The sequence below is a fragment of the Silurus meridionalis genome, chromosome 27 (assembly GCF_014805685.1).
Source record: "Silurus meridionalis isolate SWU-2019-XX chromosome 27, ASM1480568v1, whole genome shotgun sequence".
NCBI classification, from domain to species: domain Eukaryota; kingdom Metazoa; phylum Chordata; class Actinopteri; order Siluriformes; family Siluridae; genus Silurus; species Silurus meridionalis.
The window spans coordinates 12,839,411-12,854,860 of NC_060910.1; the positions used below are offsets into that span (position 1 = coordinate 12,839,411).

Consider the following 15,450-nt stretch of genomic DNA (forward strand, 5'->3'; position numbering starts at 1 on the left):
TACTTATGATTAATCGATGGAATAATCGGTAGATTGTCAATTACTGAAATAATCAATAGCTGCAGCCCTACAATGCTCCGTTAAGATTATAAGGACTGTGGCTTCACTGTTGTCCACTGTACAGGAATTCTTTTATGTTTGTTTTCTGTTAGATTTTGGGGCTCTTGAGCAATGCAATGAGATTATAAATTCAAATCCCATCAACGCCATAGACATCTGTGGCCAGAGCCAAGGCAGGAAACTTGGTGACTCTTTCAGACTTAGCGACACATTGCTTTTTCTCATGTCAGTTACATCAATGGCAGCCAATCATGACCCTTTGTAAGCGAATGTATGTTTAAGAGGGTGGATAGCGCTTGTGTTCCGGGTGTGTCCTGCTCTGTGGTGTAGAAGGTTGACTTTGTAGGTGTTAGCTGGTGGTAGCTGTAATGTGATGGGGGAGATTTAAAGATGTTTAAAAAGATCAAACACTGGTTCTGAAACCAGCATTGGCACTGTGTCGGTGGAAAAGGGCTCACTTTCATTCTTTCACCAATTTTATTTACCACACACACTCACCCCATACACCACACATTTGTACCACATAACAGACCTTTTACCTCAGTGAATAAATGTATTGATGACCTTCATATTGTGTGTGTGTGTGTGTGAGAGAGAGAGAGAGTAGCTGTTTTTCTACAGAGTAGCTTCTACAGGTTATACATACAGGTGGTTGGAAAGTCTGGAATAACATAATCACATAGCGTTCTCAGTGTCTCTTGATCATCTCTTGAACATTAGTCATGCAGCAGTGTTTTCCGCTGATCACGAAACCTGAGCCTTTGCTGTTTTTAGGACACGTGCGCCCACGGCAAAACGGCTGAATCGAACCCACTGTGCACGGCAGGTGGAAACAAGGATTACACTCAGATTTGCTGAGCATGCTATGCATTATGGGGAGAAAGCAGAATATTTTGGCATGAAAGACACGAGCAGAGCTGAAATACAGCAACGTATTCTGCAGATGCCAATAAGTTTTCTTTTGGTTCTTCTGTAAGGGGTGTGTTTTAGGGCCCTTAAATATAGCATTAACTACGAGGGGCGTTCTAGTCTAACCGGGGCTTTTCATTTAACTGCTTGATGCTAGTGTGGCGGTACTACACGCAGAAATGTGTGGCTATTGTCTCCTATTACTGATAGGCGGCACACATGTCGTGTATGGAACAGCGTGCGGTGGTGAAGTTTCTTGTGAAATAAGTCTTAAAACCCACGGATATCTACAGAAGACTTCAAGCACAGTACGATAATGAGACGCAGTAAGACATTCGAATAGTGTAAACGTTTCATAGACTGCTTATAACCTTCACTGACAATTGCGCTCGTGGTGGTTCCCTGATGAAGCAGTCCAGGATGGTTCAGGCATACTGACAAATTGTTCTACACCAGGCATTAGTTAAACACAAGGATAAGTGTATAAATGTAGAATGTCGAAAAAGCAATGCAGTGTGCACTCCGTAAAATTTGTTCTTTAATTTTATAAACTCAAAAGTCCCGGTTTGACTCAAACGCCCCTCATAAAAGAAACCAAACCTATTACATTATACGGTGAGAAAGCACGCTCAATAATAGAAGGTGTATATTTTTAAACAGCTGATATTCAAGATGCTTACAAATGTAAGCAGTAAATGATGTGCCTGAGTATTTCATAGTAATTGCAAGATTGACGGTTTAGTAGGATGCAGGTTACACGGTGCTGAAGTCAGAAGATGCCCCTGTGAGTGACCTGGAGTGAGTTTACTCCATTAAGACGGGCTGCTATGAATTACTTTGCGAAATAAAACCACACGAATATCATCATATATATACAAACATTCCTTATATGAGTGTCTGTTGGCTTTAGCAGTCAAAATATTTGTCCAGTACGCTGATCGTGATCGACCGGTAAATCGCATAGGTTTTTAAAGTGGCATTAAAAAAGAAAAACAATAAAAAAAATTTTTGATTTTAGTCTATCATTTGTCTTCCCTTTAACATTTTCTATTCATCTAGGATGGCCAGTCTGAGATTTCCTCTTTTCCAACACACGGGTCACCGTACACGTGCTCGAGCTACTGTTAAACTAAAGCGAGCTCAGTGATTCCACTTTTCATGCGAGTCAGCTTTTTCTTTTATTAAGTCCAAATACCTTTCCACCATAACTGATGATCATTTGGAAGTCTGCTCGAGGCTGGCCACCAGCAGCTACTCTACGGATTATGCAACCCTGATTGACTCCATTCATTTACATACACATTTATGGCATTTTGAGAGACGCCCTTATCCAGAGCGACTTACATTTATATCATTCATACAACTGAGCAGCTATGGAGTTACGGGCCCTGTTTAGCATTCCAGGAGTGGAGGCTTGGTGTGGCTGGGATTTGAACTCATGACCTTTGGAGCCAAAATCCAATGCCTTAACCAGTAAGCAACCACCTCCCTCCCATTCAGTCATCAGCGTAAGGTATTTATATTGTGCCATAATGTTTCATGTTATGCAACTTAAGCCAATATATATTGTATATATAAAGTATACTAAATGTGTATATATATATATATATATATATATATATATATATATATATATATATATATATATATATATATATATATATATAAATGTATATGTATGTATGTGTGTGTATATATATATATATATATATATATATATATATATATATATATATATATATAAAATGTATATGTATGTATGTGTGTATATATATATATATATATATATATATATATATATATATATATATATATATATGTATGTATGTGTATATATATATATATATATATATATATATATATATATATATGTATAAAAATGAAAGTAGACAGATCATTTTGACTTTTGTAAAAGCAGCTAGCATGCATCGGTTAGATCAGGGGTCACCAACCTTTTTGAAACTGAGAGCTACTTCTTGGGTACCGATTAATGTGAAGAGCTACCAGTTTGATAAAGACAGTTTTCAGTTTGATCTGAAATAACAAATTTGCTCAATTTACCTTTTATTAAATGTTATTATTAATAATTAATGATATTCATCTATGTGAAGACACTGATCATGTTCATGATTTATCATAATAATCATCGACAATGATTTAACAAAGTAGGAAACAGCTATTTTTAAAAAAGGCCCGCGGGCTACTCATGTGGTCCTTGCGGGCTACCTGGTGCCTGCGGGCACCATGTTGGTGACCCCTGGGTTAGATGATCAATCCACACTGCAATTTTAAAAAGGAAATTTTGAGGTGAACATTTTTGGCGTTTGGAAGTAGTTTACATGAGCTGTGTAATAGTATAGCACACTTTTGTCAGGGAATCCCAAGAGTTTACGCAACAAAACAAAATGGCTAGTAACCTTTTAGTCCACTGTAATGTGAATAAACCTAACTACAGATTCATGTAAAATAAAAAAATAAATAACTAAAATGTTATCGGGTACTTCGGCGAGCGCATCGTGGCGTGTTTGTGTCATTGCGTACGTTCTAGTTTAGTCTCGCACTCGGCCTGCGTTCAGTGTGGTCATATGGTGGTCACGTGGTAGTTGTAGTAAATGAACTCAGCATGCCTCCTGCCGATATTGTGAAATAGAATTCATTTTATACGAGGAATGTGTTGTGCCGCATGCCAGCTGCGGCGTGTTTACTGTGACGCACAGCGAATACACACTGCAGCCAGCGGTTTTACTACATGATGTGCATTTCATGAGAAGACAGCTGTAATCTTTTATTTATTTATTTATTTTGGTTCGGGTAAATCTAGTTCCTGTAATGTCATTTTGTGCACACGGCATAACAGTGCACCCTGCAATCTATTTAGAGAAACTGCTTGCTCATGAAATTGTTTTAACACCGTCTCTATTCTGACAGGATGAATAAGTTTCTGTCGATAGATATTTACTCAGAGCCAGCACCCAGCACAAACATTCTGGCTGGCAGTGTGTGTGTGTGTGTGTGTGTGTGTGTGTTCTCTCCCTTTCCCTTAAGCCTGTGTCGAATCAGAGGTCATGGAGCAGTCACATCCCCGGACATCAGAAGCCTAAAATATGACCTAAAGTAATCTGATAAATCTAAAGCGCATTACAGAATGAATTGCGGTTATGAAATGAACCCTTAATCACCATATAGACCGTATATTGAACATTTAATAAGAACAACTTCTGTATAAACGAGGAGATGAAACACGGGTAAGGAAAGACACTCCGTAAATAGCATTTTGAATGATTATTAATCTCATAGTCTGCTACGTGGACAGAGGAATGATAAACAATAATCAGGAATAACGGCAGAGCTACTAATTCAACTATACAGAATTTTTTATTTGTAGGGGGAGCAATATAATAGTGCTATAATGTTCAGACGTCTCTCCATTCCTGTCGCTCTCTACTTCTTTTTTTTTTCTACTTTTTATTTCAAATGTTCATTTGTGTACAATCATAAGCATATTTTAAATATCGCATATAATGACGTACAATTATCTAACATTAATGTGTTTGAATTATAAATTAATTAATTATACTTTATATATATTTATATATATTCTCTCTCTATTTTTGTTTTTTTTCTGTTTAATTATTTGTATATGTTTATGTATACTTACATGCATATACATTATATGGACACAAGTATTGGGACACCTGACCTTTCCTGCCATATGTGGTTCTTCAACAAACTGTTGAAGAACCACAGGCACTCAGTAAACTTGAACACAATAAACTTGATCTTGGAAACCCAAACCTGTTCCGGTATGGCAGTGCCCCTGTGCACAAAGCGAGCTTCCTGAATATATTTGGATTAAATGGTTTGGAGAGGAAGATCTTGATTGGCCTTCTATAGAGCTCTGATCTCCATCTGATCCCCTACTGAACACCTTTGGGATAAATTGGAATGCTGACCGCACCCCAGGTCTCCTCATCTTATCTACATCACTAACTGACTTCACTTATAACTTTGTCTTATAAACACAAATGTCCCAAGCACACCCCAAAATCTTCTCAGAAGAGTGGAGGGAATTATATGAGCAAATTGAGACTAAATTTTGAATGTGATGCTCAAAACGCACACATGTATGGTATTATCAGGTGTCCCCAAACTTTTTGGCAATATAGTTGCATCTTTTTTTTTTTTACTTATAGTGACAAAACCAGATCTTTTTTATCATACATATTCAACCCATTTTCCCCAAAAACACATCCTTCATCTTTTTAATCATATAAATCTCGATAGTCACATATTTATCCATGTATCTAAATGTTAACCATTTACGTGTGGTTGCTTTCTTACTGGATTCTTTTTTTTCTTCTTTTTTATGTGGCTCTTTGTCTCTTCACCCCCCCCCGCTTTCACATATTGTCCTCACAGAGTGCGAGGTTTCTAGGTCTCTAATTAACTATCGTAATTAGGGCTTCATCTGTCCATTTCATAGGTCTCGTTATCTCTTTCTCTGCTTTCCCTTCTGTCTCTTTATCTCTCTCTCTCTCTTTCTGTCTTCTCACTCTGTCACTCATGCCTGTTTCTCCTCCATGTAAACGTCTAATTCACACGAGTGGAAGCTGTATATGATCAAGTGCTCAATGTCAAAAGAACAAAACCAAAATATTAAAGTCTGAGAGCAGATGATGTGGCGTGTCACTGTTGCTGTAGGTTTATTGGAGCGCGTGTGCACGGGGCGGATGAGAATTGCTTATTGCTTATTGCCGTCATGATGTTACACATTGCAGGATGCCTTTCGCAATTCAGCGAAGCAAACGGGTGACACTGTGACGTGTGACAGGTCATAGTTTACTTTAAATTCATTTAATAAAATAGAATTGGAACTGCAGTGAGACAATCGATAAAGCTGTGTTGTATAATAAATCCATATTGTAAGGTGAGTGTGTGTGTGAGAGAGAGAGAGAGAGAATGAATGCTGTATTCTCATTGCTTCAGAAATTAGTTACTCATATTTGCCATGTAAGCCTTTTTTAAATCTTATTCCCCCTACACACACACACACACACAATCACACACACTCACACACACACACACAATTGCTCTATATTTAAATCAACTTATCACCTTTTTTATTCCTCATTTCTGCATCACTCTCTCCTCTGTTTCACCTCTCTCTCTCTCTCTCTCTCTCTCTCTCTCTCTCTCTGTGCTGTAAGCATGTCAGCCATGGTGCTGTTTGCCGGTTGTGTCTCATCATGTTGAAAATGTTTTGTCTCTTCACTACCTCCACTTTCCCTTGTACTTCTTTTCTTCTACCTCTCTTTCATTTTCTCCTTCACTGCCCTTTCTCATTCTCTTTCCTCCCTGTCCTGTCCTCCATCACTACGCCTTTCATTTCTTTCCTTTCCGCTGTTTTATTTCATCACTGTTCACCATCTTATTTTCGCTCACCTCTCCTCTCACCCTCCCTACATCTCTTTACCCTCATTCCCGTTTTCTTTTTTTTTTTTTCTCCCTTCTTTTTTGTCTTCACAGTCACTGCATCCATCAGATTCTAGACAGTGTCAATCACATTCACCAACATGACATAGTGCACAGGGACCTGAAGGTTAGTATGTAGCCCACTCACATCCTGCTCTGCCCATGTCTGCCTGTCAGTGCCTGCACCTGTATGTCTGTGTGTTTGTCTGTCTTTTTGTCTGTCTGTTTGTCCATCTGTTGGTTTTGCCTGTATATATGTCAGTGGCATCATGGGCTTCTGTTCTTGCATTGCCTGCTCCCCAACCCCTTCCTGCTGTTCCAATTCTGTACATCAGTTCAGCTTGTCTTTGCTAGAGAGTAGTCTAGAATTACAGCCAGTATCCTTTTGTTTTATTCTTTTTTACCCTAATACTTACTGTCTGGCTTGGGTTTGATTTGGATTTTTGACTTTGGATGTCTTTTTCCTTTTACATAATAATGTAATAGGTGATGTGTATGGAATAAAAACAAAAAATGTTCATACATGCGTAACGCAAATATCGTCACAACGTCCTTCGAATACATTCGGAAGAAGCGAATATTTCCAAATTTGACAAATATTTGAATATACATCGATATAAGCCTTTGGAGAGCGATTTCTTCCAGTACTGGGACTTTTAAACATTCAGTATACCCACTGTAATTGGAAACATGCAGCATAAATAAATAAATTTGTAAAGATACGTGCATTTTTGCAAGTGTTCAATTAGGATCGCTTGTTGACGTGTGCATCCAATCAGCAAATCACGTAGCAGCAGCAGCACAATGCGTACAATTCGGCAGACACCAGTCCAATGCTTCATGTTCATATCAACAGAATGGGGAGAAATGTGGTCTCTGCCTCTTGTTCCATTTACTTTTACTGCATTTGGCAGGCACCATTATTCAGAGCATATTTATAAGTCACATTTATAAGTTGCTCATCGGGGCAAAACTTACACATAAAAAACATCTTCTTCATTCTTTATCACAGCATTATCTGTGTAAAGCTGCTTTTAGACAGTGTTCATTGTTAAAAGCGCAATACAAATAAAAATACGTATAAAAAAAATTTAAATGAATCGATCTCATTCACACAACTGAGCATTTATGGAGTTAAGGGCCTTACTCAGGGGTCCAAGAGTAGCAGCTTGTCATGGCTGGGGTATGAACTCAGCCTTCATCTCCGAAGTCCAATGCCTTAAACACTATGCTACCACGCCCTCTTGTTCCTGCCAGACTTGCATTGCAGTGCATCTCCTGGATGTTTTACAACAGTCAACAAAACGATGTGGGGGAAAAAAGAAACATCCAGTAAGCAGCAGGTTGAAGACTGGACTGTTACAAGCTGACAAGAAGGCGATGGAAACCCAAATACTCACTCTTTCTAAACATGGTGAGCAAAAAGGAGCACAAAATTAGAGGCTCATGGGTTACAACAGTAAAAGACCACATAGAGATCCACTCGTCCGCTCGCCTCCCACCCGTTTTTTGGTGTTTGAGGTGAACAATAGCTGAATCTTACAGCGTAATGATTTTACAGATCATTGCTGCTGCCAGCTGTTTGGCTGAAAGGATCGCTGAATAAATGAGCTGGCAAGTGTACAAGTGTTCCTAATAAAGTGACGTTGGGTATGTATTCTATAAAAAAAAACAACTCTTCGGTCATCATATAGCAGACGGCAGACTCTCTGTCTTACTGACTATGTTAAATATTTTGGTGGCTGCAGTAGAAGGTGTTACACATTCACAAGGGACAGTTGTAGGCATACTTTCATCACTCCGCCACGTCCACTGTCCTCACAGGGCTCCACTCATCATTATAGATATATAGATGACAGATTTTCTACAATATACGTGCACCCATGATGTTACATGTATCCTACCCCTTTATTCGCTACACAAATGTTTTCCGCCACTTGGCTAGTCAGTAGTGATAGTCCTGAGTGCCCGCCTGCGTGCGTGAGTGTATGTGCGCGTGAGGTTATTTATAAAGTTGGTCCGGAGTCGAGCTGAGGCACGGGCCAGCAGTCTAAAAGCTTCACCGAATACTGCCGAGGTTACAACTTGACGCAGTAACATTTGTGACAGCACCCTGAAGACCTTTCTCCCAGCAGGCCACACTGCTCAACAGCTGACGGTGGGGGAGGTGATGAACCGTACACACACACACTCACTCTCTCTCTCTCTCTCTCTCTCTCTCTCTCTCTCTCTCTCTCTCTCTCCTCCCATATTTGTATGTTCATACTTTAGAATCTTCACATTTGAAAGAAGCGTGCCTCACTTCCTTATTTGTGTATACGGTCCATTTATTTATATTCGTTCAAATGCAGACACACACACACAAAAACACACTATCAATTAACATGCAGAAAAAGAGACCAGATCAACTTTTCTTGAAATGCTGTAACACTCTTCTTCTTTCTGTTGTGCGCACGCACGCGGGCACACACACACACACACGCGCACACGCGCACAAGCATGGTATGATATGACCTCTGTAGAATTTATTCATTGGAAGAAGCAGTGCTCAGATTTATTTCCCTGATCTTTACTGCCATTCAATTCACAGTAAATCAGAGCACGTATACACACACACACACACACACACACAAAATAGCATCTGCCCCACATATACACCCTCCGTCACACATTCACACTGTCTTCTCCTTGTGTGTATCTGCTCACATCTTCGTCTGTATGTACTTTTAAAGTGCATTCATTAATTTCTGCATTGCATTTCAGGTGTAAAAGGCTGTGTTTCTTAACCCATTAACTCTCCTGAAGTTGGCCGTTACATTATTAGACCTCGTCCAGGCCCATTTCGTCCTCACCCTCTCCGAAATTTCCTTAATCTGCATTTCTCGCCGCTTTAGCACCCTTTACACCGGCACATGACGACATGCTGCGGTCTCTTAGCAACCGGCCCTGGTGCATGCAATGCGTTGCTGGCGCCTCACACTGCGCATGTACTCAACCTCCCACGTGTGCACACATACTCAAAGTGCTCTCTCACACACACACACACACACACACACACACATACGTGCACTCATGCAAAGGTACATGACCTGATTGTTTTTTTTCCGGTATGTGTATGAATATATCTATCTGGTCCAGCATAGATATATGTTGACCTGTGTATCGTTTGTGTCCATCTCCCTCTGTTTGTGTCTGTCTCCTGAAAAGACCCCGTGCCTGTATGTAACTGTGTGATTTTTTTTTTTTTCACAAGGGATGACAAGATTGAACATAGATTTGTTCTTTTTTTTATTTTTTTTTTTTATTATGGATTGTGAAGCCATGGTTCTGTCGCTCTGTCTTTAGATAGGTCCTGCCTTATACGTCTTCTGTTCTGAACTGTAGAGCTGACAGGAATGCAGAGATAGATAGAGAATAGATTAGAAGAAAAAAAATGCAGAATTCTCCACAGTCACTCAGCCTTGCCTTTCAGTTTTTGCTCATGCTGTCTCAGGCAAAACATTATGGCCACCTGTCTAATAATGTGCTGGTTCCCTTTTGCTGCCAAAACAGTTCTGACCTGTCGAGCATTAACACCATAAAGTTCTTCAGCAAATTGAGCTCCAGTTGCTCGCCTGTTGGATCGGACCTCACAGACCAGCCTTCGCTCCCCAAGTGCATCAATATTCAGTCGTGCACGACCCTGTCGGCGGTTCACCACTGTTCCCCCCTTGGAGCACTTTTGATACACACTGACCACTGCAGACCGGGAACATCCCACAAGAGCTGCTGGAGATGCCCTGACCCAGTCGTCTAGACATCACAATTTGTCCCTTTTCAAACTCGCTCAAATCTTTACGCTCACCCATTTTTCCTGCTTCTAACACGTCAACTTTGAGGACAAAATGTTCACTTGCTGTCTAATAATATCCCACCCACTAACAGGTGCCATGATGTAGAGATAATCAGTGTTAATCACTTCACCTGTCAGTGGTCATAATGTTATGCCTGATCGGTATAACTAAATATGTTGCAGTTAGAAAGAAATGTTAAAACAGTTTCTACACTTTAATCCAAATTCATTAACATTCCTCTGAAACTTATATAATGAAGTGAGAACAATTGTGATCACAGTCGAAAGAAGGGTGCAGTACCTACTTATATCAGTACCATTTAGAAGGTTATTGAATCAGATGCTACCTAATACATATACGTATGGGAAAATAATGCAAATGCTTTAACACATTGTATGATCAAAGGTATAAGGACACCTGAACATCACACCGGTATGTGGGGTCTTTCTCAAGCTGTTGCCACACAAAAAAGAGATTAAAGATTTTTATGCCTCAAAAACAAAGTTACACGCAGAATACAACTTTCAGTGAAACGGAAAGATCAGATCGGTCGATCGCTTAGAAATTAGGTAAAAGGGTCCATAAATATAAAATATAAGATAAGAGAAGATATGAGAAAATATGTAATGGTAAAGTGGTGTTTAAAAAATAGTGCAGATATATTTAGATGTGCAAAATGCAAGACCAAAAACAGTCGAAATGATTGACAATGTAAGGTGCTACATAATAATGCAGAATAAAAACGAATGAGCATGAAGACAGGAGAACTGATAGTTAAGATGCTCGCATACTCGCTGTCTGAGAGCTTAAAACTACACAATTGACATCCAGAGGTCTGTATTCTAATCTAGTGGTACATAAAGACAGGTTTTGCTAAGGCTGGTGGGGAAGAACTCAAATGTCCTGCAACAGAGCTTTAACCTAAACCCCTCCAAACACATTGAGGATGAACTGGAACCCCCACTGCACCCCAGGCCTTCTCATGCAACATCAGCATCTGAGCTGACTAATGCTTTTCTGCATAAATGAACACATAACTGTCATAAGTGGTGGCTCTAGTGGCAGCGGTGGTTCAGTGGTTAAGCCTCTGGGTTACTGATCAGGTCAGGGGTTCAAGAAAAGAATTTCATTGTACTGTAATGTATATGGGAGACTCTAAAGGCCTCTTCTTCTTCTTCTTTTAAATCTGGATGAAAGCCACCACAGAAGAGTGAATTTTATTATAACATTTAGAGGGGAACAAATCTAAAATGTGATGCTTGCAAAGAACATATCAGTGTGATGGTCAGCTGCATAATTGAATTGTAATTAGCATGAAGAAATTTTGTATGCACAAGCAAAATGTATATGGTACAAGAGCTGTACTCTTAAGAGTACCACCTACAGCAACAAGGAATTGAACAGTACATGCACCTTTCTTCTGTGTGGAAATTGAGCTGTAGTAGAAGTAGTTAGGCAATAAAATAGAATTTTTTTACAATAATAATGTTTTTGCAAAAGGCTATCGATTGGCTAACCATGTAAAATATATGATTACGCATTAAGGCAAATGTGGTGTTAGCATGGCTAACCGCACTAGCCTATATATTGAGTCAGGGTTGAATTGATTCATCATGTTTGGAAGGCAAGAGCTTTGTGTCTGCAGAGACCCCCCATCCCCACCACCCCTTTTTCCCCCTCTTGTCCCAAATACCCCTGGCCTGTGCACGGGACTGTAGCGCTGCTCAGACTAACATGCGCCCCCTGGTGTTTGCATGCAGTCATTGCATCCAGCAGATCCTGGAGGCGGTGCTTCACTGCCATCAAATGGGCGTGGTGCACCGAGACCTGAAGGTGAGTGACAGGTGTCGTGTTGTCGTCTGCTGAGTAATGTGTGCGCAAGTGTGTATATATGTGTGTGTGTGTGTGTGTGTGTGTGTGTGTGTGTGTGTGTGTGTATGTGTGTGTGTGTGTGTGTGTGTGTGTGTGTGTGTTTGTGTGTGTTTATCTGGGAATGCAGAGTGTGCTGTTGGAAATGAAAAAGCATTGAGATTTCATGAGTGGCTAGAAGACTCATTAAAAGGATAGAAAAGATAGTCAAAAGTTCTCCCACTTCCTACACCAGACATCGACCGAGTCTGATAAAGTAGGAATTTTGACATCTATACTAAATTATTGCTTGTCTGGTGCAGCTTCTATGATGTTAGTTTTTTGCCTAGTTAAATATGCTTATGGACAAAAGGAGCATTACAGTGCATGGTGGTATCAAAAACTTTAAAAGCGTGTCTGCTATTCGTGCTGGATCTCCGCAATGGTGACCTTTGAGATGGATCTTCAGCTTCGGGAAGAGGACTAAGACCACAGGAGCCAAATCTGGTCAAGTAGAGTGGAAGTGAGTTCATGTTGAAACTCGGTGACAGGGTGCACGCGTGTTTAGAATAGCAGACATGGTAACCCACGTGGTCAGAAAAGCACCAGTTGCACAGCTCTCAATGTACACAGGACAATGTCTTTTGGCACACTGACTTATCAAGGCCGGTGCTCCCTGTTACTGTGCGTGCAACCTGGTGCTGCTATCTGTTGGCATGTTACAAAACTAGTTTTAAAATGTTTTGATACCACCTCGTATATGCCCACGTCTGCACTTAATCTTAAAACAATAAGGCAAAATAAACTTTCCTTTAACATGAATTCTTCTTCACCCTTGAAACGTCTCTATTCATTTGAAAGGAAAGTGCAATTTCTCCTCCACCCCAGGCAGGAAGTCTAGATTGCTGAGTCACAGACCAATTATCACACCTAGGTTTCAGTGCACCCTTGTGATCACTGACCCTTGCTGACATTCAGTCTGCATCATTTTAACCTGCTTATCCAGCTCTTGCACCATGCAGCTGCAATCGATCAGTAGGCAAAACAGGTAGTCGTATGGTGTGACTGATTCTGAGCTTCTGTCAGGTCAAAGGGGCGAGACCGAAATTTCTTTGTTCACGATTAATGCACAGTAAAGTAATTGTGTAATTAGGTGTGTGGGTAAAATGTTCTGAACATTATAGAAGAGTTTCTAGTGGAAGAGTGTTTACATTATGTGCCTTAGTTGATTGATTTGTGTGTGTGTGTGTGTGTGTTGGTTGAAGGGGGTTTGATATACAGACAGTATGTTACGTTTTATCACATGCAAGTAATTTTCCAGGACACAATTTCTAATGCATGATGTTTTGTATTTATTTTATTATAATTATTATTATTATTTTTTTTTGTAGTGTAACATTCATGTATAATTAATTGCCGGCATTTATTTTAATTTTTATTTTTGCCCCAATCAAAAGATACTGGATTCTGATGTTTTGCTCATGGACACAGATCCATTGCAATGCATTTAAAATAAATATATTTTTCATCCCTAATGTTTGTGTTGGTTAAATACCACGCCACTGCTAATATTTAAAAAAGGATCTTAAGTGAGAAATATCACCTGATATGTCCCCACGTGTGTAATTTTCACTCTTGCGGAAAAGGACAATCACAAGAGGGTTAAGCACACGCCTGACAGCGTGAAGCGCGTACACACAGCCTGAGTGTGATGCGTCATTGTTTAGTTTGCCAGTCAGGTCTCAGGATTGCAGGGCCGCTCCGGTTTCACGCTATCGATGTCTGCTTAAATTGGAGTGCCCTTTTGAATAGAGGCCTATGACTCCTACTCTTGGTAGTGGGAATGTGGCAAGAGCAGCCTCCACATGAATAACCGATGTGTTCCATTCCAACAGACACACACACACACACAGGCGTACAGTGTTGTACTGGTCTGCAGTAAGATGTGTGGGCACACAATGCTAATCAAAGTGAGCAAAACCCACTTAAGGCAGCACAGCATGTTGGGAGTCTTTTAGTCAGCGTGTGTGTGTGTGTGTGTGCGTGTGTGAGAGTCATTGTTTCCGTACATATAGTGAGAATGGAAATTGCAGTGTTGTACAGTTTAGAGATTAGTGTGGAAAGGCAGATTTGGAGACTGGAGAGGCAACCCGGCCTTAAGACTTGGATAAACTCTCAGTGTTCTGGCACTCGGCAGCATCGGTAAGGTTAACCTCTCAGAAATGATGCTGCACTTCATATATGACCACTTTGTGGTCAATTAAATACAAACAATACTATGTTTACTTTTAAACCAGTAGTTGTTGGTTGGCTTCTACTGTATTGCACTGGTCCTTATTTCCTTGGAGTTGGATTGTGTAAACACATCACATCTTCTTACACATCACTTGGCCCAGAAAACAAATATGAATTGGAATCGGAGAATCAACAAAAAAGTACTTTATCTATGTTTACACACTGCCACCTTCAAAATAATCAATAATCCCCATGGTAACGCACGTGGTCAGATTAGCACCAGTTGCACATCTGCCTATACACACAGGATGATGTCTTTTGGCACACTGACTTATTAAGGTCGGTGCTCCCTGTGACTGGGCGTGCAGCCTTTTGCAGCCATCTGTTGACGTGTTACAAAACTAGTCTACCTTTTTTAACCACTTCATTTGTGGTTAAAAAATCCCTAACCCTAATCCCAAACTGTTACCACAATGTTGGAGGTACGCAGTTGTGTCTTTGGATGCCTCGCATAAAACGTTCCTTCCACTTGAACTAGGAGACTGAAACCTGTTCTTGCATGATGGCAAAGCCTGTGCACAAAACCAATTCCAATAAGATGTGGTATACATGAGTAGGACATCAGTCGCTGACTTGGCTGAATGAACACAAATCTCCACAAGCCCACTCAAAACTCTAGTGGAAGACCTTCTCAGAACAGTGGAGGTTCTTGTTACAGTAAATGGTGATTAAATGTGGAACGAGATGTCGGGTCTCCACAAACGTTTGTGCATATAGTCTATTTCCAATGTCACATAATAAAGTTTGATTGAGATTGTTGCACAACACACTGCATTTAAAGACTCACCAGTTAGGCAGCTGCACGCTTCATTTATTTGTGAGCTATAGCTCTAGTGTTGAAATACAGAAACGCTAAAACATGTCTTGGTAGTGACGGGTGGTGCAGTTTTCAGTATTTGTACTAGAAGGTAGGAAGATTCATGAAGGTGGAACCACTGCAATGCAGGAAAACACCACCTGCAGTGGTGTGTGTGTGTGTGTGTGTGTGTGTGTGTGTGTGTGTGTGTGTACGCACGCACATTTTGACTGAGGT

General features: G+C 40.2%; 1 protein-coding gene across 33 annotated transcripts in view; it reads left to right on the forward strand.

Moving 5' to 3' along the window:
• Window positions 1-15,450, forward strand: part of camk2b1 (calcium/calmodulin-dependent protein kinase (CaM kinase) II beta 1) — a 74,919-nt gene that overhangs the window by 23,161 nt on the left and 36,308 nt on the right. For 28 of the 33 annotated variants that reach the window (XM_046841449.1, XM_046841481.1, XM_046841450.1 and 25 more), the window contains exon 6: window positions 12,035-12,107. In XM_046841449.1, coding sequence (XP_046697405.1) covers window positions 12,035-12,107 — 73 coding nt within the window. Of the gene's footprint in view, window positions 1-6,495; window positions 6,569-12,034; window positions 12,108-15,450 lie in introns of those variants that run through there. The other 5 variants (XM_046841448.1, XM_046841456.1, XM_046841461.1 and 2 more) reach the window with 2 other exon arrangements.